The sequence below is a fragment of the Triticum aestivum genome, chromosome 6A (assembly GCF_018294505.1).
Source record: "Triticum aestivum cultivar Chinese Spring chromosome 6A, IWGSC CS RefSeq v2.1, whole genome shotgun sequence".
NCBI classification, from domain to species: Eukaryota; Viridiplantae; Streptophyta; class Magnoliopsida; order Poales; family Poaceae; genus Triticum; species Triticum aestivum.
Window position 1 is genome coordinate 595,851,091 of NC_057809.1, and position 22,381 is coordinate 595,873,471.

Sequence of the window (22,381 nt, forward strand, 5' to 3'; positions counted from 1 at the left end):
TATTTGCTTTTAGGAATATTTGATTTCAAATTATAAACAATTTCAAGAAAATGTTTTAAAAAATGTAAGAAAAATATTCAAATCTCGGCTCCGCCATGTGTTTAAATACTTCAGGCTTCTTTTTTGGCAGCAGCTATTAGTTAGAGCGTCTGTTTGGCTGCAGCCCGCACGAGCCCACCAAAACATGTGGTTTGTTTTCTTCTGAATTTGACACATTAATATGAATTCAAATAACATAAAATATACAGTAATATTAATTCAAATAACATAAAATGTGAATATTATGAATCCAAATTACTATATTATTCAACTCACCGAATAAAACTAATAATTAAATGAGTAAAATTGGCCGGTGCTTTTGCCAATGGTGCTCAATGCCTTTGGCCATGCCTCTGCCAATGGTGTTCAATGAGATCTTTCTGAAGCTGATGGTGGGTGTTTGCATCTTCGATCTGCCAGTATGTCTGAAGAAATGCTTGTATACGGTCAGGGTCTCTAGCTGGCTTTACACGGCCACCGACATTGTCGTAGAAGAACTCCAAGTTCATGTCCCTTTCATCTTCGATGATCATGTTGTGAAGAATCACACAACATGTCATGATGTTGCCTAGGATTTCCTGGTCCCAAAAATGAGCAAGACCAGGAACAATGGCAAATGTAAATTGCAAAAACCCCGAAGGCCCTTTCAATAACTTTGTAAAAAAATCTATTCCTAAAGGCATCACTCTTTCCGGATGCTCGAAAACAAAAATGGCAAAGCATGGCTTTCTTTCCTCTCTAGCAAAGCGACTAGGGCAAAACATTCATCCCCTCAATCTTTGCTAGCGAGCCCGTAGATTCACCCCCCTCTACCTGGTTCTGCAACGTCTGATGGCTAGGAGGGGAATCCTGGTGCCTTGGCTCCATCTATTAGATAGGTTAGGCTTTTAGCCCTCACATGGGCGACGTTCGGATGGATGGCGATGTTTCTTCTTTGAGTCAGTCTTTCGGGTTCCGATCCTCCTGAAGTTCGTTCTTCAGAACGAATTAGATGGAGCTTCGATGACGAGGTTATGGTCTCTCACCGGGCATACGCGGCTGCAAGATTTTTTAGGTTCTTAAAATTGATTCAAGGGCTGAACCACGTCAACTGTGGCTCCGAGGCACTAGTCCTTATAGGGACACATGCACAAAGCCTTCCCGGTTATCATCTACAAGGTCAGACCGGCTCCGATATGGGAGTAGTGACGACTGCGTGTCGACGACTTATTTTGGCGCGACATTGGTTGTTTTGTCGTTCATGGACCATGACGTAATCTTCATTATGTTTGGGAGGCTTTGTAGTTATGGTGCACTTTTTCTTTAAAAATGGTATGAACTTTTATACTAATAGATCTTGGAATCTGATAATACCCAAACGTCAAGTGCGATCACATGGCAAACCGAACATTTTCGACGACAAATTTAGTTACGCGAGGATTATAATTTTAGTTGGCAAGCATGATAATTTTGTGCTTCAGTTTGTTTCTTGATAGAAAATTGCCGCGTGTCCACTAACTTGCCATCCTTGTGTCACTACAATTGCCATCGAAAACGTTCAATTTGCCTTGTGCTCGTACCTGACGTCAGGTACTTATCATTTCCGTATATCTTAATATTTTTCCAGGAAAAAAGGTTTCCGTAGATCTTCATTTTTTTCCGAAAAAAAGCAGAGTTCTTGCTATCGCGGCTAAAAAAGAAAAACTTTTTTTTTAGGGAAGGCTAAAAGAAACCCAGCGAGAACCTACCAGGAGCCCACGGCTACGCGCAGAGAAAAAAAAAATCAGCCTAGCCCATCCCAGCCCATGTGAGGCTCGGCCCCGTCAGGTTCCGAGCCGACGGCTACGCGCAGAGAAAAAAAAGGAGAGATCAGAGAGAGCAGCAGTTGCATCCCCCGAAATTCGAATTCCGCCCCTCTCTTCTCCCCCGTCCACTCCTCTCCCCCCAAATCCAGCCGGATTCCGGCGCGCCGCCCTCCCGCCCCGGTCCCGGCGGCCGCGGTCGCCGTCCGCCCGACCTCCCCGCGCCCTCGCCGGTGGGCAGCTCCCGGCTCCTCCCCGCCCCGCGCTCAGCTTCTGGCCCCGCCCCCGCGCGCCCCCCTCCATGGCCGCCGCCACCGGTAAAGCTCCTCCCTCACCCGCAGCTCCCTACGTTCCCTAGCGATTTCTACCCCCCTCCGCGCGCCGTCTAAGCCTCAGCTTCCCCGCCTAACCAGGGGCGCCGCTCGGCGGCCTGAACCCGAGGCCGAAGCCGAACCCTAGCGCCAACTGCCCCGGCCCCCGGTCGGGGGGGAAGCCCGCCGCGCTGGCCGACATCACCAACACCGGGAGGCCCGGCCCTCCCAGGCACACCATGGCCGACGTCCTCAAGGTAACCCCTTCTCCCACCCGTGCATAAACAGCAGGCTCGGTTAGTGGTAGCTCAGTTCTGCAGTTTGTTGGTTCCGGTTTCCGCGCTGATGCCTAAATCCCTCGCTTGCTTGCTCGCAGGAGAACGCCAAGTTGGCTCAGCTGGTTGCCCAGAAAACGTATGTCTGCCTTGCTCGCCCCTCGGTCCTTCATTCCTATGAGAAAGGGGCTGTTTGATGTTTCTGAATTCTGAGGCAGTAACCTAGTTTTGACTTTGATTGTCTTCTCCGCAGCAAGATCATTGAGCTCAGCGGCATTGAGATTAACAAGCTCCGTGCTGCGCTGCAGAGCACGCATCAGCAGAACCTGCACCTCGCGCAGGCTCATTCTCAGATCACCGCGGTTCGTCTGTTTCTCCATCTCTGTTCTTGTTTAGATGGTTTTAGTTGTTGCTGTGAAAAATTTCAGTGGAACTAGCCGAGTTGCCAACCCAAGCAGTGTCAATGCTTACATCTTAGTTATACCTGTGAACGAGAATCAAAGACAAATACTGTTGTTTGGTCATTCTATATGTATTGTATTGAGCTAAGTTTGAAGGGAAAACTCGAGCAACTAATGTGCATCTATTTTGTACTTCTGAAAGAAAGCATCACATGTTGTCACATTGTTTTGTGGGGTTGTGTAGTGTAGCCACTTTCTGATCTATCTATGTGTTTTGTGCTTCTCTGCAGGAACTAAATCAGGCAAAAGATCGAGTAAGCTGTCACCGCTTCTTTTCTTTACGAGATTTTCAACTGTCAATACTAAGAATGTTGGTTACTGATTTGGGGAATTATTTGTGGATGTGACATGCAGGTAAAGGTACTGCAGCATGAGCTTTCATGCGCAATAGCAGTGCTTAAAGTAAAGGCTTCGGGAATTGAGGTAAAGTACGCCCATGGCTTAACTTAGTTTCCTGTTGTTACAGATAGCTTGATTATTTTCTTTCCATCCTGCACTATTGGCAGCGAAAGAGTACGACTGCTGATAACCAACTGCAAACAGAAATAACTTCACAGGTAGCCGGCACAATTCTCAAAATAGATGGCTCTTCATGTTCATCTATAATTCTAAGATTCTTCCTCTCTCATTTAATTCAGGAGTTAAAAGCCGCACCTTCCAAATCTGCACCAGTCGAAGCTCATCAAGCTGATAATAAGGGCACCAGTGCTAATGTGCACCATTCAGTCGAGACACAATGTAAAACTCATTCTTCTCCTTCTTAGATGTTGATATTATGCTTGGCAACCATTTCAGCTATGGCATTTTATGGTTTTGATTTTCCCTACTTAACACAACTTAATTTTCGTTTCTACTTTACCTTCAGCTGTCCACTTCTAGAAAATTTAATGTCAGTTTTCTGTCAATTTCTTGACAGCCTCTGTGCCATTTAATACAGACCAACCAGAAGCACCGCCAGATAAAACAAATAAAAGGTATTGTCTGTCTGTTTACCTATACTTGAGAGGCAATGCCACTGGCAGACTGGGCGCTAGATAGCCTGATTTACCAAAGCGACTTTCTATTGATTCAGAACATCAGTGAATACGCGCACAAGTAAGCGAAAGTCAGAGTCACGTGAAGGTATAAAAGAGACCAACACATGTCAACAGAGCCACAGACCTGATGTGCAACCCACTGGATCATTGCATCATGAGGATCAGAGGTAATATTTATGTACAAAATGTGCTCATGATGCAACACTATCAGATTGTAGGTTGACCAATTTTTGTTTATGTGACCAGAAACACAGTACGAAGAAAGTCTTCTAGACTAAACCCAGGGCCTTGTGAGATGGCAGAAGCATCTTGTGAGATCTTGCCTACAGACACTGCAGTTCCTTCATCTTGTAGTTTTAGTGTTCCAGAACTTGATGATCCAAATAATGGAGAAGACATGGTAAGATATCGACATGTCTCATCTGTTCTTTGTTCCAAATGATTAACAGTGCAGTACTCATTTCATGCTATACTTGTGGATATGTTGTGCAGCGGAAGGCAGCACAAGATGAACTGTTATGCAACACAGCAGTGCATATAAAGGCTTCAGTACTCAAGGTAAAGTAATTTCATTGTTATACTCAGCTTATATATATAGTTAAAGATGTTGTAGTTTGAATTTCAACGCCTGACATCTTGATTGTCTGACTGTATTAGAAGGACGAGATAAATAAGCATCTGCAGAAAGAAGCAAATGTGCAGGTAGGCGGCACAATTCTTCAGTAATTGATCAATCCGTTTACCCATGCAGATTTATTAATCGTTATCACGGTGCTGCTTGTTTCTGACAATGTAACTAGGAGGAGATACAAGAAACACATTCTGTGGTTCATGGAATTGAGGACCCTGAGGCACATCAAATTGACAGTCACACAAAGAATACGATCCCAATCCACCTGGCAGAAACTCAACGTAATGCACTTCTCTCCCTTCAAGTATTTTGCTATTATATTGCATTTATCTTGGACATTTTGTTGCTGCACACTTGCACTTGAGGTTCTTAATTTGTTTTATGAATGAGTCAAGCGTAGCATGCTCATTTGCTCATTAAGAACTTTATGATCGTTAATGAATCGCTCGTACAGGAATGGTTGAACAAAAAGCACACCTTGTTTTTTCAATGAGAATGTACAAGAAAAGTGGCCAAACTACTTGCTAACTGCATCTTTTTATTGTTCTGATCACTTCCTTTAAAGGGAAAATAATAATTACTGTAATTGTAATTCCTTTTCAGCATCTCTGCCATTTGACACTCAACAGCCAGAACCACCCAAAGAAAGAGCAAAAAAGAGGTATGCTCATCATTCTAGTGATCTTTGAAATGCTCTCGATAGTACATCACACTGTCCAATGAAACAATATTCAGTTGGCTCAGAAATTATTTTTCTAGGGGTGGACACAAACGGAAATTGGATTCATGTGGAGGTCAAAAGGACTCAAACATAGAGGACACTAATTCCAAACTTGATTCTATTTGTAGTGAACCACCGTATCATGAAGAGACAAGGTAAAGTCTTTGCGTGCATGCATCTTTCTGCCTTTCACTAATGCACTTATATCTGAATGGAACATGGAATCATTGTTGCCGTAAATATGTGCAGAAAATCTCCGAGAAGAAAATCCTCAAGAAAGAACCCAGGAGAATTTGCTGAGGCCACAAAGGAAAATCTTGAGACCAAGCAAGAGGAAATTATTGCTCCTGTAGTCCCTTCCAGCTCAGATGTCGTGATGGAGCAGACCAAAGAAGAGAAGCAAAGCGACAGCCGTTCCTTGATGGAACCTTCTGAAGGGCAGGCGGCGGGGAGGTCCTTGGTGCAGGTGACAGGTAGAAGGTCTTCGATGCGGGCAGCAGCAAAGGCTGTATGCTACAAGGAGATACCCGTGAACGTGAAGATGCGACGACCTTAGCGAACAGCCAGTAACATTATGTGATCGTGTCAGTTGCGCTTGCTTTTTGTTGAGTAGAATATCATGTTTGTTGTATGATTGTAGAGGTCTGTTGCTTCCCCGCATGAAATGTAGTATCATGTTATTTTGCCATACTGGTGATGGACTGTACAGCGGTCCCTTTTGTTCTAGAACTGACCATAGCCATTTGTCGTGGACATGTCTGAATAACAGTGCCAATTCCAACAGCTGACCATTGGTACTAGTATTTTGCTCTTCTGTGTGTTCTGTCTGAAGAAATTTTGTGTTATCTGTCATATATGGGCATGATATTTGGGTAAGAAAATTATGTGCGAACTTCCCTATCTTTTATGTGTGCAAGCAAATAATCCTGCATTGTACAATTTTTTGCAATTTCATAGAAATGTTCAAAATTTTGGCAGTGTGTTCTGAATTTCAAAGTATAGTTTCTAATTTTGTTGTGCTTCTAATATGTTTGCCTTTGATCTATAGGTGTATTGCACGTGCAAAGTTACTATACTACTCCCTCCGGTTCTTTTTACTTTGTATATTAGGTTTGTTTGAAGTCAAACTCTTCAAAGTTTGATCAAGTTTATACAAAAAATAATTAACATTCACATAACACCACCAATATCATTAGAACCATCTTGGAATATATTTTCATATTATATTCATTAGGTATTATAAATGTAAATATTTTTAAATATAAAATTGGTCAAACTTGGTAAAGTTTGAGTTCAGACAAATCTAATATGCGGAGTAAAAAGGACCGGAGGGAGTATTATGTAGTTAGTCGGTTTATGTTGATTCATCAATGCAAATCATTCGGATGAAGCCCACTATAAATATGTCTCAGATACTGTGTTGTTAATTTTAATTGATGACACATGATTCAAGAGGGAATCCTATTTGGCGCGCCAGGTCACCCGCGAGCGACCTGGCGTGCAACCCCCTCGCACTGGGTGTTCATATGGGTCGGCCCATTTCCCCCTTTTTCCCTTTCATTTTTCCTTTTCCTTTTCTCTTTTTCTTTTCTGTTTTCTGTTTTCACTAAAATTTAAGAAATGTTCATTCTTTGAAATTGTGAACACTTTTGAATCAAGGACTGTTTTTGAATTCGGTCAACATTTTTTTAAATCCCTGAACTTTTTCTGAAAATCTGTTTTTCTGAAATCTTAAAAAAAGGGGCACCTCACGCCCACATGGGCCGGCCCATCTTTTGGCGCTGCTTACTACTGGCCTGCAACGGACACCTCGTCGTGTCATTGCTCGTGATGTCTTCACCAGGATTTGACTTACCAATGCGAAAGGTACCATGCCAGTGGTTCTATCATTTAGATAGAGAGTGATCTTTCCTTCTTGTCGAAGAAAGATATGACGTTGGGAAGGGAAAGGGAGTAGAAACGTTTTCATAGCCTTGGGGCGAAGTTTCACATGATCCAGAATTGCACTAGATCCTACAAGTCCTGTTACCGTTCTTAATTCGATAGCCACGAGAACCAATGATCACCCATGACTTCTGTGTATCACTAGTGCCACAAAGGCCTTTGGTGGTCTTATTGGCGCATACCACGGTGGGGTCTTCGACTGGGGTGAAGTCGTAACAAGGTAGCCGTAGGGGAACCTGTGGCTGGATTGAATCCTTCGTGATGGAAATGCCCTCGCCTACTTGACTAAACTAAGGACCTCTTGCGGAAAGAAAAGAGGCTCTCCCATTCCCACCTGATACGTCAAAAGCAATTGACTAATAAGGGGAACCAACCAGTCGAATTCGATTGATTATGTCACCCCGCATTACTATAAAAGGGCAGCAACTTTCTACTAAAATGGGCTTTGGCACTCCTTCCGCTATTACTCGAAATAGGGCAAGAGATCGTCAGATAAACCAAACTGCCGACCTACTGTCTATACTGCGTCGGATCAGATAATGGTGAGCCATCAGTCGGACGGAGTTTAACGTAAAGCTCCAAGGGAGTGTCAACAGTCTTCTCATCATTGAGTTGAGCTCGAGTGATCAAGTCACGACGTTATTTGATCTAAGATACCAAATATCCACGAGGAGAATGTGCGACCTCCTAGCGCATGTGTCGTAAGTGGGTCGGCCCATGTAGAAGCTCCTTCCACCGATTTTGCGAAGCTTCTACAAGCTTCCGATAAGTTTTCTGAAGATTCTTTTGATCGTTTTTTTCTTTCTATTCTGTGTTTTCTACCCATTTTTTTTCCATTTTTGTGTTTTCATTTTCCCTGACGTGCACAATTCTACCTTATCCGAGCATGTCATTGCATGCACTTTGGACAACCGTTCGTAGCATCACTGCAATCTACACCTCCGGTGACCGGAGAGCGCACCACGAGTCCAGGATGTCGCCCTTCCCTTTTAATTGTTTGTAAGTTCTTCTTTCACTTCCAATTATCTTCTTATATGTTAAGAAATTCCAATCTTATTTCTCTTAGAAAAACCTTGTTTTCCCACTCGTTAGGTCCTAAGTCTAGTAATGGTAAGCATGTAAATTTGTCAAGAAGTGACAATCCGCAATTCAAAATATCGGTGATGATTCAAAACTCTCTAATTTAAAAGGGATTAAGTTTTTTTCGAAACGGAGGAAAAATATTTTTCTCATTTATTAACTAAGGGAGAATAGAGTTTATTACTAATAACCTTTAAATGCCACATGAAAGACTACTCGCGTAATACAATAGACCCTACTTTCTTTGCACCTGTGGTGATCCACAAGTTTTCCTATTAGTATTGATGGTATTATGCATATATGAAAATATGCATGTTTACAAAGGGCTACTACCCTAAATATGTTTGGAATAAAGTATGGTCATTTATGTTCTTCTTTAATTTGTCTACAATTTTCTTTATATATAAAGCTTGACATCACAAGGTTTGGGTCCTGGCACAACCACTAATGGTACCGCCACCATCTCATGCCCCACCTCTCCTGAATATTTGTCATAGCGCGGCTGGAGGCGGCGGCAGATTTTTTTTCCACGTGCGGTGTGTGCGCGATGAGCGGGCGCACGAACAGGAACGCGTGCTCGCGCAATGCATGTGTGTGTGTGAGCTTTTAACAGTTAACATGCCATGTGGCCCTGACGGGTGGGCCATATATGTCATAATCATCCTGAATTTGAGCTCAATCGGTCATTTAAACAGAAGTGATAGTTTTTTTTACCAAAAACTAGAGCTAAAGTGGTAGTTTTCTGTCAAAGTTTGTTAGAGCACACTACTAGGGAAAAGCCTAGCCCGCGCTACTGCTACGGCGCTATAGCTAAAGGTTAGCAGCAGCGTTGGTTTAACCGCGCTACTGCTATAGCTACTTAGTAGTAGCGCTTCTTGTAGAAAGCGCTACTGGTAATTACTAGTAGCGCGTCTCTCTTCCTGCGCTACTACTATTATTTCATATTCTATTTATTTTTTATTTTATGTTGTATTCATACACCATTATACAAGTTTTCATACAGTAACACTTTAGAGATTGTTTTTACATCATAATGAGTTATTAAATCATTGGGTGAAAGAACCGTGGATTAATTTCAAGTGGATGGATCCTAAGTGACCAAGTCATGGATGGGAATAAGTAACGATTAAATAAGATGTTCACCCCTTGACGACACAGTGTGATCAGTGTGTTCAACGACCCTTGTCAGCGGCTGCGGTATTTGTGAAGTTCTCGGCCTCTTTATATACTCTCTAGTTATCCAGTTGTCGTTCCAAATATCAGGGGATTCTCTATCTCCTAATCTCCTTATCAAACCATGAGTCATTATGTCTTTCCCATGCAAAATAGCCCGCCATATCTGTGATGGATGTGGTCCCAAGGTTGCATCAGAAAGAGAGTTATTTGGATAGTAGACAACTTCTAAGATTAACGAACTCAAAGAATCGGGATGGTCTAGCAAGCGCCAGGCTTGCCTGGCAAGTAGGGCTAGATTAAAGATCTCAAATAATCAGTCTCATCATAACATCCCATGAGACCCAGCATGGCTTCCTTCTCCCATGTTTACTTCCCTACCAAAATTGTCTGATTAAAGAGGTGACACTCGCGCAACATCCTCACGGGAAACGGAAGCAGGCCATGGAATATACCGGAATTTCCTATGCCACAGACTTTATCAAAACCTCTTTACCTGCAGTTGACAAGAGCTTTTCCATCCATCCTCTCAGCTTTTCCGAAACTCTGTCACGTAAGTATTTGAAAGTCCTGTTCTTGGACTGCCCCATATCAGTTGGCATACACAATTTCCTGTCATTGAGCGACTCATTTCAGACGTTCAAAGTATTCTTGACATCTTCCTTGAGAGCCTGTGGGCATCCTCTCTATTGCAAAATATAAAGGACTTATCATGATTTATTCTTCGTCTGGATGCCAACCAATAATTCTCCAGTAGGTTTGATACTTCAATTGCCCCATCATGTCTTGACTTAAAAAGCAACATGTTGTCATCTGCAAAAAGTAGATGGTTCACAGCCAAAGCTGTTGGTGCCACTTAAGCGTGATGAAGAAGAACTATATTTCAGGAGACATTAAAGGCCCTCTACTGCAATTAAGAAAAGATATGGGGATATTGGATCTCCTTGTCGTATACCTCTGTTGGGTTGTAATTGATCAAGTATCTCACGATCAAAAAGAATCGAGAAAGATACTGTCTGAACCATGCCCATAACTATTTGTACCCATGTAGGAGAAAATCCCAATTTCAACATTGTGGCTTTAGAATAGTCCCACTCCAACCTATCATATTCCTTCCTCATATCGAGCTTCACAGCATAGTAGCTACTAACCTTTTCCCTCGCTGCATTTCATGAAATGTAAGTACTGATATGCACTAATAATATTATCTGTGATCATTCTTCCAAGGACAAAAGTTGATTGCTCCTCAGATATGATATCAGGTAAAATTTGCTTCAATCTATTTGCAATAACCCTGGAAGCTATCTTGTATAAAACATTGCACAACTGATAGGCCTAAACTTTGGTAAGAGGGTTGGGTTTGTTACCTTTGGAAACAAAACCATAATTGTATCATTGATGCATTCAGGACTATCTTCCCCTCTCACGATTCTCAAAACTGCCTCTATTACTTCTTTACCACAAATATCCCAATGACGCTGATAAAAATGGGCAAGTAACCCATCAGAGCATGGGGCCTTCATTGGGAACATTTGAAATTGTGGCACCCTGGCTCAGAGTAACCGGTTTACCTTGCATTGCCAGCCCAGAGATCAAGTCTTCTGGCAACACATAACAACTTGGTACATACATAACCGCTTTATTGATCTCTTGCGGATACATAGGTTTGATGATTACATAAGAAAGCGAGGCCAAGCGGCACACATAGTTCGACTCCACTATGTACATTATTTGTTAAACATCTCAAGAGCCTTGATGCTAGAGGATACAACTACTCAGTAGCGAAACAACGAGGTAGCAGAACTCCATGCCACAGGGACACTGCTAGGACACATCCTAGATCGTGAAGTACCGATTAATCTCAACTCCTTGCACGGTTTCCCCTGCATCTGGCATGACACGCCAGGTGGGTACTTTGAATGTACTCGCAAGCTCACAACAAATATGACAAACAATAATATGGAATGAACACATTAAACATGATCATGAGCATGATGTTACCAATCGCAGTGTGCAAGTGGAATACCGTCATGGTCCCTTGGACCAACTTACCCATCTCGAGGGTTACCTCGTAACCACCATTGGTATCAACCATACCATCGTGATCAACACACGATCACCTTAAGATCAACCGACTTCTTCACGTGCAAGCTCGAGGTTCACAAGTGTGCAAGTTAATTATTTATGTTGACCCATAGTGTGACCTACTACAAACTATGTCCATAACCGAGGACATGGCTATCGATAGATTATACATTCTGCAGAGGTTAGAACACTGTACCCACACTATGGAACTCATGGCCTCATGCTCCCATTCGGCTGGACTAACGACGTTCCAACAAAACCAATCTATTGTATACACTCTCCCGGCCACTCCGAAAAACTCCCGTCTGGGCTATGCCATGGGTCACCCCTATGTCAACTTGTGAATCCGCCACCTTTGTGGCCGCCACCGCCGTGGCCAAACTAAACTTTATCGTCCCAAACGGGGACCTCGGTACCATAAAACTTGGGCTCACAAGGTTATTGACGCCTACCAGACTAGGGTAGCATGTGCACATAACATTCCCTCGTTGGAGGCACTGGCGAGAGGCATGACAATAGAGCGAATTAGAGCACCCTCATCTAGGAAAGTGTGGTTGCACTAGTGAGCTCGATTCAGTGGCACTATGGCTCGATTAACAGCTTTGATCAAGTTTGATTATAGTCAAGTTTAACTTGGATGAAAATGATTCGAGCCATAGAATGCAATAGGGTGCATGATAGCGAGCTAAATGGTGGATGAATCCTAACTTAACCATATAACATTTACTCTACTGCCTACAACATACATATGACATGGAAATGAGCATAAGGTAACAAGTAGCATGCAAGTAATAACTTAAATTCATAAGGCATATAAGTAATCAATATTCAATTGGAACCATTTCCATTGCAATGCCATCTTGCAAATGAATGTTGTGGATTGCCTTAGTTCAGAGGAGTGTCACGATACTCCTGGTCTTCTCCCACACAATTAGTTTCTTCTAAAAATAAATTTAATAACAAAAAGAAAATGTCACATAAAGCCTTTTCTAATACCATAAATTCTAGACGGCAAGGGATAATCTCAAATTGCACCAACAGGAAGTTCAACTCATGACAAAACTATAGCAAAAAGTTCAACTCATTTGGACTTCTGGTTTAGAAATCATAGCTAGTCAAAGTTTGGGTCAGAATCTAATTTTAAATTGAATTAACAGAAATTCCAGGGAGGGCCATGTCGAAGGCGTATTTTGCTAGGGTGCCTCCACTAGAAAATGATTCGGAGGGGAAGAGAGAAGCTTACGAGTAGGGTCCCTGTGTTAGGTATGAGAGAGAGAGAGAGAGAGAGAGAGAGAGAGAACAGAGGTGGGCGGTGCTATCCCCGATGATCCTCCAGTGAGGAGACTATGGCGGCTGGCGGCGATGGCCGTAATGGGTTCAGAGCAAGGTGGGGAGCACACACGTCCTCGTGGCTTGGTCGGAGGTGGACGAACGGCGAGGCTGGCTTCCTCTCTAGAGAAGATGGACAGTGGAGCTCGTCGAAGTCGGTGTTCCCGATGTTGTTCCGACTGATCAACTGCATCGTCGTGCTCTGGAGATCAACACGAGCTCGCGTGAAGAAGTCGTGGAAGCAGAGGAGGGTAGGAGTCAAGGGGGATCCGTAGGCAACTCCGGTGATGATCGGAGGCAGGAGGCCCTCCTGGCCTTGCCCCGCTTGTCGGTGGTCAATTTGTGGCCAGTGGAGGAGTGGTGGATGGTTTGAGCAGCTCGGGAGGGGTCTATTTGTAAGAGAGGGAGATGCCGAGCACCGGGCACCGCCGTGAGGAAGCTACTGGAGCTCTGGCGAGGCGTGCGGCTTGGGCACGAGTGGTGAAGTGACTAGAGGGGAACGGGGGAGCTGTAGATGCACGCGGGCAAAGCTGGGGTGCACAATGTGGGCCAGGCGACACACTAACACACACTGTTCCCGCATGGGCACGCCGTGTCCGCGTTCGGCGAGCCACTTGCTGACGTCGGGAAGGACTTGGAGCTGGTCAGGTGGAAGAAGGAGAGCAAGTGAGGTGGCGTGGGCAAGCTGTAGTGTCGCAAGGGCGGCGTTTGGGTGACGGCCGAGGGTCCCGGCATCCAGAGCATGCACATTGCATGCCGAACAACTGCATCCCGCATGGTCACTGCATGCAGTGGCATACGCGGGACTTTAGCCCAACAGGCCAAAAACCAGGGTGTCACAGAGAAAGAGTGCATTTTTGTCTTCCTCGAGTGTGTAAGGGGAAACTTGCATATCATTCATCTCACTTGTGACCTTGCTTGGGACATTTTTTAGTATTGTATCCATATAACTTACACCCTCAGATGTATACAGAATTTGTAGAATTCATGGACCATGTTTTTCAACTCCTCGGATCCTCCGCCATTACACCAAGAGAATTCTGCAAAGCTTTGGTCATATTTTTCTTCCTCGAGATGCTAGCCTGAAGATGGAAAAACTTCAAGTTTTTGTCTCCCGAGGCCAACCACTCACCTCTTGCTCGTTGTCGTCACATCACCTCCTCATGATGGTACATCTCTACTAATTTTTCATTGATTTTTAGCTCGGCGTGAGTGGGAACCGTCCTGTTTGGATCAGACCAAAGCTTTTCTGATTCTCGCTTTGTTTTGATATCCTTGCATACACTGCCAAACGTATCATTGTTCGAGCGCAAGAGAGGGCTACCAATTTCATACTCAACTCGTTTGTTCTGAAAGTGGTACCCGATGCAGCCATGTCGTGTTAATCATATCACCCCATTGCTCATGTCCTTCCCTCGTAACCTCGTAAAAAAAGGTCTTCGCCCTTGTGTTTGTTGGGAAACATAGTAGAAAACAAAAAAAAATGCCCCTACGCATACCCAAGATCAATATGAAGATGCATTACGGGTTGAGGTCATGATCGTTGCCGTCACCGAGTTGGAGCAGAAGAAGAACGTGTCAGTTTATATCATACTTGGAGTCCCTTGAACCGTCGAAGAACGATCCCGCAAACTGCTGACGAACATTCCCTCGAATTGAAGACTGAAAGCACAGTCTCTCTACTTGGTTGCAAGCGTGCAACCTTCATGACCTAACAGCGCTTCGCCGTCCAAACCTAATCGTCGCCAGAGAATTAGAGGAAGGAGATTAGAACTACACTGGGATTCTACTTATGAGGATTAGAGGATCTAGGTCTTGCTCCAATTAGATCAACTAGGATCAACTAGAACTAGAACTAAAGGAAACTAGTGGAGGCTCCAAACTCCAAACTTGCATATGTCCATACAGCAAAACCCCCTGTATATATAGGTTGGAGGGGAGGGAGAGGGCAACCAAGGAGGGAAAGTCTCTCCTTGGGGCGCTAGCCTTAGGAGGAGGAGTTGGACTCCTCCCACACTCCAATTCGCCCTCCCCCCCCCCCCACACAAGGAAGGCCGCCACTTCCTATTGGGCCAAGTTTGGCCCGATGCTCCTTCCCCGGTTTGGCCTTTTAAGGACCGTTTGTATTAAATTTATTATAAAAGCCTTCTAATAAATATTAGACCCTTTTATATATCATTTAACAGCCCCAGAAACATTTTACACATATATATTATTTAACGGTAATACCTGATATTAGTCGATACTATCCGAAACCCTTTCGGTGACCCTGAAACGCTTACGGATATTTATGAAACAATTCCACAAATATATTCTCATCATTCCCGTCCTACTAACACTCAGTAGATCGTAATTGCCTTAAGCTTGTGACCCCGTAGGTTCGGTAACTCATAGACATGAACGAAACCCCTTCGCTCAATGACCGGTAGCGGAAACGTGGACGTCCATATCGATCCCTATGAGCACACGAATGATATTCAAGTGAATATTTGGTTATCATGTGATGTTCCCTTTGCTTCGCAATATTTCACAAAACCCAGGATACATCGGTTTCCTCCTGAGTCATCACATGCTCACGATACCATTATCCTCGTTACTGGTTTTGTTCTTCTTTCTCGTTGTCATGTTCCGGCATCCCCGTGATGTAGTCACACGTGTCGTGCCAGACGATGATTGATACCATCACACCAAGAGGGCCCTAAGAATATCTCTCCATCTTCATAGGAGCCGATTCCACTCTGGGGCTATCTAGTCCCTTGTCAAACTTTCTGATGAGCCTGTAAGTTGTCATTATGATCACCATGTTACATGTGACGTTTGAGCAACCCCAAAGTCCACCGTACGGTAAGAAGTGGTTACGATACTCTCATGGTCTAAGGAGAAAAAACACACGTTAACACTCTGTGTTGTTACAATTGATTACAGACGATATAAACTCAATTCGTTACACACAAATTTTGGTCGATTCAATATGATCGTTCTTCTAATGTCATACTCTGAATGTTGTTTTAGGACTATCGTTACACTTAGAGATATCCTAAGATCTGGAAAACATGATCACCAACAACACTTGAGCCAGTCTTAGAGGCAAGATTAGGAACCTATTCTTTACCATTTATCATTCCACGCGTGCATATGAGTTTTTCACTGAGCCACCTATTCCAGGATCATAGCAGTTATAGCGTGAAATATAAACTCTTAATTATGAAAATGAAATCATAAAAATACAATATTATTGCCTCTAGGGCATATTCCCAATAGTGTTATGTTGTTGATGCCGATGCAAAGTCCACCAATATCGTGTCATGATCTGAAGTCACGACTGTCAGGTGAGTTTAGTCAGCAAGGGAAACCTTCGCTGCCAGTCCACAGAAACCAGCACTCGGTCTAGGCACACCATTGTGAAAGTACCACCTGTAACCTTCATCTCAAAGGTCGGGCCCGAGTAACCCAAATCTAGCAGCATGTAGACACCAACCTTATCTTGAAAAGCTTGGGCTGCACACTGCTACGTTGTCCAACTCCTTCGTGCTCATCCGGATGTAGAACTTCATTAAAATCGCCCAGGCAAAGCCATGGGAGATTGCTGGAAGTACTGATGTTTTTAATAGTATCCCATGTTTGGTGCCTCAAGTGGGTTTGGGCTTCACCGTACACTATTGCAACTCTCCAAGGATCAAGGCTTGGTTCAAGAATGGAGCACTCAACATGATACACAGAGTAACCAAGAATATCTATTTTTATTTCATTATTCCAGAAAATGCCAACACCGCCACTGCTTCCCTGGCTATCAATCGCATATCCATTATCATACCCTAATGTTCCTGCTAAAGATTCTACCCTCGAGCCTCTTGTTGGGTTTCTACTATGTAGAGGATGGTAGGGGAAAATTTTCCTTGTGAAATCACAAAGCTCACTGACTGTCGTGGCTCTGCCCGCACCGCAACAATTCCAATAGAAGACACACATTGGACATGGCGGCACTCCTCTAGGGAGCCTAACAATTTTGCCATTGGGTTTTTTGTGTTGCCACCGTTCTTATGCTATGTGTTCTTATGTGCTGCAGTTACTTGTCCTTGACCTGTTTTGTTCCTGCCGAGACGAGGGGCTTGATGGGATTTGAGGGGAAGGCAGCGTCGGTGTTTTGCCTTGGGCCGACATAGCTGTTATGGCTAACTCAGCTGCCACTGGATCAACTATCGCTGCGAGCTCTGAAGCTCGTTTTTTGTTTAGTTCGGCCTTGTGCATGTAGGCATCAGGGTCCTCATACTCTGATTCCCCGCTAGCTTCCTCCTGGGTGCGCCTTGGTCCATGACCGGTCCAGCCACAATGGCTACGGCCTCACCCTCTCCCTCCTCCAGGCCCTCTCCCCGCTCCCTTGAACCAGCTAGCTCGCTGATTTTTGAAAACTAGGGCTAACGGTGGATGCATTCCATCCCGACATTCCTTGTACATGTGGCGCAAATAACCACAAAGCACGAATGAATCTGGTAGCCACTCATATGCGACTGTGAAGACCATATGTTCATACACATTTAACATTTTTCAAATGCTTGAGTTACATTTTTTCAAATACATGTTCAACATTTTTTTCAGATACTTGTTCATCATCTTTTGAACATATGGTCAACATTTCTTCCATACTCCCGCCGTCCGGTGAAAGGTCTACATGTAGAAATTTTAGGACAAATAATTGAGTGGAGTAAAAATGCATTGGGAAGAGGCAAGCCACCATATCTTTTTTTAATTACCAAAACCCCAATGAGCTAAGTGTAGAATGTTATTGGTCTTGATCACCGTGTGATAACAGAGAAGCATTTTTTCTACTTTCATGTGCATTGGGAGGATAGAAGTACACTCTTTTGTGGACAAAATTTAAAGCCAAACGTACACCCTTCACCAGACGGAGGGACTACACAGTTAACATTTTCCATATGCTTGTTTAACATTTATTAAATACATGTTCAACATTTTTTCAAATACTTGATTAAATTTGTATACATATTATAAAAAATTCATCATTTTTTTCATACATGGTCAACATTTTCCTATACACATTTAACATTTTCAAATGCATAACTATTTTTAGAAAAAACATTATGTAGAGTATGTTTTTGTCATATATATCTTTAGAGTATTTGGAGGCGTAAATGAAAGTAGAAATCGAAAAACAAATAGTAGATCATTAATACCAGGAATATTCTGAAAACTACAACAATTTATCCTCATCATTGATATTAATCGGGATACCGGTAACTCCGTTACACTAAACGCAACTAAACTCGATTCTTCTAATTACGCCTATGGGGCAGTGCAACCGACAAATAAGAATCATTCGCCCAATATAATAAACATATCTGAATCGCACGACATTGACGCAGCGGGCAAACAAACATAGAGTTAAAAATAAGCAGGTGGAAGAGAGAGAGAAAGGGTTTATGATGGTCATCACCTAGAGGTGCACCGCATGAGCTGCTGCGTCAGGGCTTCCACCTCGTCAAAGTCCACTTCGGGCTCCCCCCTGCGATTTCCAGAGCAAAAAATTAAGATGAGTTAGTATCGAGATAGAGAGCAGAGGGAGAGATGATAGAGGGCGTGGGGGCGGACATCAGGATGTCGATGTCACCGATGATCTCGGAGGCGTCGTAGATGAAGAGGCGGGAGACCTCGATGGCGGTGCCCTCGTCCCGCAGCTCCTCGAATGTGTCCTCGTCCACGACACCCTGGATCAACGTCGACCAGGGCAAGGCAAACTCATAGGCCAAGTCAGGCCAAATTCCACAACCACACGACTAGAGGGGAGGGGAGGGGAGGGGCCTCACCTTGGTGCACATGCTGGCGATATGGGCGTTGAGCTGGGCCCTATGGTATGATGTTCCAGCTATCATCGTTGGAGATGTAATTGGCGACTTAATTAGCCGAGACTTTTCGTACCAATGCAAATACACCTAAGCCCAGAGATGCTCTTCATGCTATCTCGCGAACCGACAACTTTGTGATCCCTGGATGTGACCTCGCAGACCATCCCTTCTGTTTTGCCCCTCCTCCGGCTACTGCTCGTGGTGCCGTCATACTCTTATAAGAAGGCCACGCTGAAATTTCAGACCGAAAAGACCTGTTTAACATGCCCAAATATGGTGATTGGCTACACTCTGGATACAACAACCAACAACAAGACTTGCTTATAGAGAAAAGCAAATAGAACATACAGCAAAACAAAGTCACTAGAGGACCAACCAACCAGGTATAGGTATTATAAACAGCCCATAGGAAGGGCGGCAACACATCCACGACACACTAGAATATGGACTTCACACTGACATCAACACACGACAACAGTTTTCGTTCACAGGGTTACGAGCCCAAAGTTCCGACACGAGAATATTCATCTAAGTTTTACGCGCACCCTTTGAAAACCGCTACTTCTTCGGAGACACATCGAACGCATAATGCAAGGGATTGCATGGGGCCACACTCTTCCCCCTTCACTTGCCGCTACTTAGGAGTTAGGACCACATGCCGCGATTTGCTCTTCGAGCTGCATCAAAAGATGAATAATAGGTCAATGATTAAGATAAGTCTATGGCACATAATGATGCTCAAGTCACGTGGTTTCACTAATCAGCCATGTTACAAGTTAGCTAGTTTCTTATTTGGGCATTTGGCGAAGCTTAATTTAAGCCGGGAAACAAAGAATTTCTACCACTTTTTTAGCTACCCTGTGCATCTACCAAGCATGATGACAAAATTACCACATAATCATTTAACGGCTAAATGAGACTTTTCGGTACCTCAAACTAAGTGATCCAAATCTAAATGTCAAAAGAATTAGATTAAGGATTAAAGATTGTTCCCTTTTCTCTATCTTAATATGACCAACATTAGACACATAAGGTGCTACCTGCATCATGATCTCCAACTCATGTCGCACAATATAGAACTCATTCCTAACAAGAGCCAATGACACGAGACACCTGAAATAATGCAAAAAGACCACATTGTCAGATTCTGAAGAGGTTAACAGAACTGAGATGAAATGGTTCAAAAATTGTAACCCTATACTTCAAAAAAGAAAAATCTCTAGCCATATATGAATTTATTGTGCTATAAACAGAAGTCTAGAGCCAATAAATTACAAGAGAACCATCAAAGTGTAGCATATTCAGATAATGAACCGAGTAATATCAACAACGTGATTGCAGATGAAGTGAAAAAGCAAATCAGGTTACTTCTTAACAACGTTAGATTGGTATGAGCTGAAAATAACGACAGAAAAGACAACATGAGCTGGCAGGTTTACATAGAGACATTGAAAAACAATGTTGCGAATAATTATTGTGTAACAATATTTAATAAGCTGTTGAGTTCTGACCCTTGTTTGTATTGTATGGCATAGAAATTGCCGAAGTGCATGCAGGCGAGGTTCACTTGCTGTGCACCAACACTGAAACATGCAAAAAATTGCAGATCAGGAAATTAGGAACTTATCAAACTTATTATAAACTGAGACGTCAAGTCAATAATATTCTCAAGGAGCCATTTCCTATCATGGTTGTCAACTCCATAAATTGTTTGATGAACCCGAAAAAAAACACCATTGCCGTTATGTGCAATAGCAGATTAGTAGTACCAGAAATATTCAGAAAACGACAAAGTTTTTCTTGACGAACCATGAAATTGTCATGAATACCGACAATTCCGCTACACGAGACACAACTACAATCAGGTCTTCTAATCTTGGATATACGATACCCGAATCACATCCATGACATACACACCCTGCGTCTGACAAATCTGAATAGAAACAACACCGTTCCAATGGAGAAACAAAAAAAATGGCCATTGGCGTTATGTAGAATTGCAGATCATTAATACCAGCCATGCTCATAAAACGACAATTTTTTTCATCCTCGGACTAGAATAATGGCATTGCCCGAAGAACAGACACGATAGTAGAACAAACGTTTGCAAAACGACAAAAAATCCCCTTGCCAAGCTATGCGATTTGATTGACATTGGGAAGAATACCAACAATTTGGTTACACGATATATGACTAAACTCAGCTCTTCTACCTATGGCTATACGGCGCCTGTAGAACGACACGAACCTCAATTGTGCGGCCGTGTCGTGAGGTACGCACCCCGTGCCGACACATCCAAATAAAAAACAACATCGATGCCGTGGACAAACTAGAAAAAAATACTATTAGAGATACATAGAATAGCAGATCATTAATACCAGAAAAACCACCATTAGTAATAAACAGAATAGCAGATCATTAATACCAGGAATATTCCGAAAGCGACAACAATTTATCCTCATCATTGATATTAATTGGGATACCGGTAACTCCGTTACACTAAACGCAAGTAAACTCAATTCTTCTAATTACGCCTATGGGGCAGTGCAACCGACAAATAAGAATCATGCGCCTAGTATAATAAACAGATCTGAATCGCATGAATTGACGCAGCAGGCAAACAAACATATATAGAGTTAAAAATAAGCAGGTGGAAGAGAGAGAAAGGGTTTATGATGGTCATCACCTGGAGGTGCACCGCATGAGCTGCTGCGTCAAGGCTTCCACCTCGTCAAAGTCCACTTCGGGCTCCTCCCTGTGATTTTCAGAGCAGATAATTAAGATGAGTCAGTACCGAGACAAGAGCGGAGGGAGAGATGATAGAGGGCGTGGGGGCGGACATCAGGATGTCGATGTCGTCGATGATCTCGGAGGCGTCGTAGATGAAGAGGCGGGAGACCTCGACGGCGGTGCCCTCATCCCGCAGCTCCTCGAACGTGTCCTCGTCCACGACACCCTGGATCGACCACGGCAAGGCAAACTCATAGGCCAAATTCCACAACTACACGATTAGAGGGGAGGGGAGGGGCCTCACCTCGGTGTACATGCCGGCGATATGAGCGTTGAGCTGCGCCCTCAGTGCTGCGGCTACCATGGCAAGGCGATGAGAGGTTCGGCGGTCCAGGGGACTGAGCGGTGGAGACGGGGGAATTCGGCTGCGGATGTGGAGTGAACGAGGACAGGATCGAGGAGGAGCGGAGGTTGTATAGCTGGGCTCACGAGGGTCTCTCACGTAGGCGTTTGGCAGCGAGTGCTCTACTAGCTGTACTGCGTCGTCGGCCGGGCGCCATTAGTTAGCTTGGAAACGGCCCGTGTGCGTATTGCGTGCATGCATGCATGGAGCCACCGGTTGTGTGTCCACGTTTTCATGGAAGTGAGCGTCTGTTTCAACTTTAATCTCTTTTCCTTTCAAAAAAAGTGTTCATGGAAGTGAGCACACCTTGTTTTTTCAATGAGAATGTACAAGAAAAGTGGCCAAACTACTTGCTAACTGCATCTTTTTATTGTTCTGATCACTTTCTTTAAAGGGAAAATAATAATTACTGTAATTGTAATTCCTTTTCAGCATCTCTGCCATTTGACACTCAACAGCCAGAACCACCCAAAGAAAGAGCAAAAAAGAGGTATGCTCATCATTCTAGTGATCTTTGAAA

At 43.6% G+C, this 22,381-nt stretch overlaps 3 protein-coding genes across 3 annotated transcripts; 1 reads left to right on the forward strand and 2 right to left on the reverse strand.

Annotated features, from left to right (window-relative positions):
* Positions 1–1,919: 1,919 nt before the first annotated feature.
* Positions 1,920–6,059, forward strand: LOC123128815 (shugoshin-1). Its single transcript, XM_044548911.1, has 17 exons — positions 1,920–2,137; positions 2,234–2,388; positions 2,508–2,545; positions 2,660–2,768; positions 3,098–3,121; positions 3,222–3,290; positions 3,374–3,424; positions 3,506–3,605; positions 3,784–3,841; positions 3,940–4,071; positions 4,151–4,304; positions 4,397–4,462; positions 4,562–4,606; positions 4,705–4,816; positions 5,139–5,196; positions 5,295–5,411; positions 5,506–6,059. The coding sequence occupies exons 1-17, from the start codon at positions 2,122–2,124 to the stop codon at positions 5,810–5,812; spliced, it is 1,611 nt and encodes a 536-aa protein (XP_044404846.1). The 5' UTR covers positions 1,920–2,121; the 3' UTR covers positions 5,813–6,059.
* Positions 6,060–18,315: 12,256 nt separating this feature from the next.
* LOC123129778 (uncharacterized) lies at positions 18,316–18,755 on the reverse strand. Its single transcript, XM_044549807.1, has 3 exons — positions 18,690–18,755; positions 18,428–18,590; positions 18,316–18,389 (listed from the first exon to the last, which is right to left on the reverse strand). Exons 1-3 carry the CDS (start codon positions 18,753–18,755, stop codon positions 18,316–18,318), a joined length of 303 nt encoding a protein of 100 aa, XP_044405742.1.
* Positions 18,756–19,092: 337 nt separating this feature from the next.
* On the reverse strand, positions 19,093–21,961 carry LOC123128816 (histidine-containing phosphotransfer protein 2). Its single transcript, XM_044548912.1, has 6 exons — positions 21,763–21,961; positions 21,569–21,684; positions 21,415–21,483; positions 20,240–20,311; positions 19,769–19,841; positions 19,093–19,405 (listed from the first exon to the last, which is right to left on the reverse strand). The coding sequence occupies exons 1-6, from the start codon at positions 21,820–21,822 to the stop codon at positions 19,367–19,369; spliced, it is 429 nt and encodes a 142-aa protein (XP_044404847.1). The 5' UTR covers positions 21,823–21,961; the 3' UTR covers positions 19,093–19,366.
* Positions 21,962–22,381: the final 420 nt, after the last annotated feature.

Coding starts and splice junctions, on each gene's coding strand:
- LOC123128816 (XM_044548912.1), bottom strand. CDS start 21,822: ATGGTAGCCGCAGCACTGAGGGCGCAGCTCAACGCTCATATCGCCGGC. Junction 21,484..21,568: donor GACGACATCGACATCCTGAT/GTCCGCCCCCAC, acceptor TGAAAATCACAG/GGAGGAGCCCGAAGTGGACT. Junction 20,312..21,414: donor CTCATGCGGTGCACCTCCAG/GTGATGACCATC, acceptor TGCATGTTTCAG/TGTTGGTGCACAGCAAGTGA.
- LOC123129778 (XM_044549807.1), bottom strand. CDS start 18,755: ATGATAGCTGGAACATCATACCATAGGGCCCAGCTCAACGCCCATATC. Junction 18,591..18,689: donor TCGCCAGCATGTGCACCAAG/GTGAGGCCCCTC, acceptor ACGTTGATCCAG/GGTGTCGTGGACGAGGACAC. Junction 18,390..18,427: donor TCCCTCTGCTCTCTATCTCG/ATACTAACTCAT, acceptor CTGGAAATCGCA/GGGGGGAGCCCGAAGTGGAC.
- LOC123128815 (XM_044548911.1), top strand. Junction 3,606..3,783: donor CCATTCAGTCGAGACACAAT/GTAAAACTCATT, acceptor ATTTCTTGACAG/CCTCTGTGCCATTTAATACA. Junction 3,842..3,939: donor CCAGATAAAACAAATAAAAG/GTATTGTCTGTC, acceptor CTATTGATTCAG/AACATCAGTGAATACGCGCA.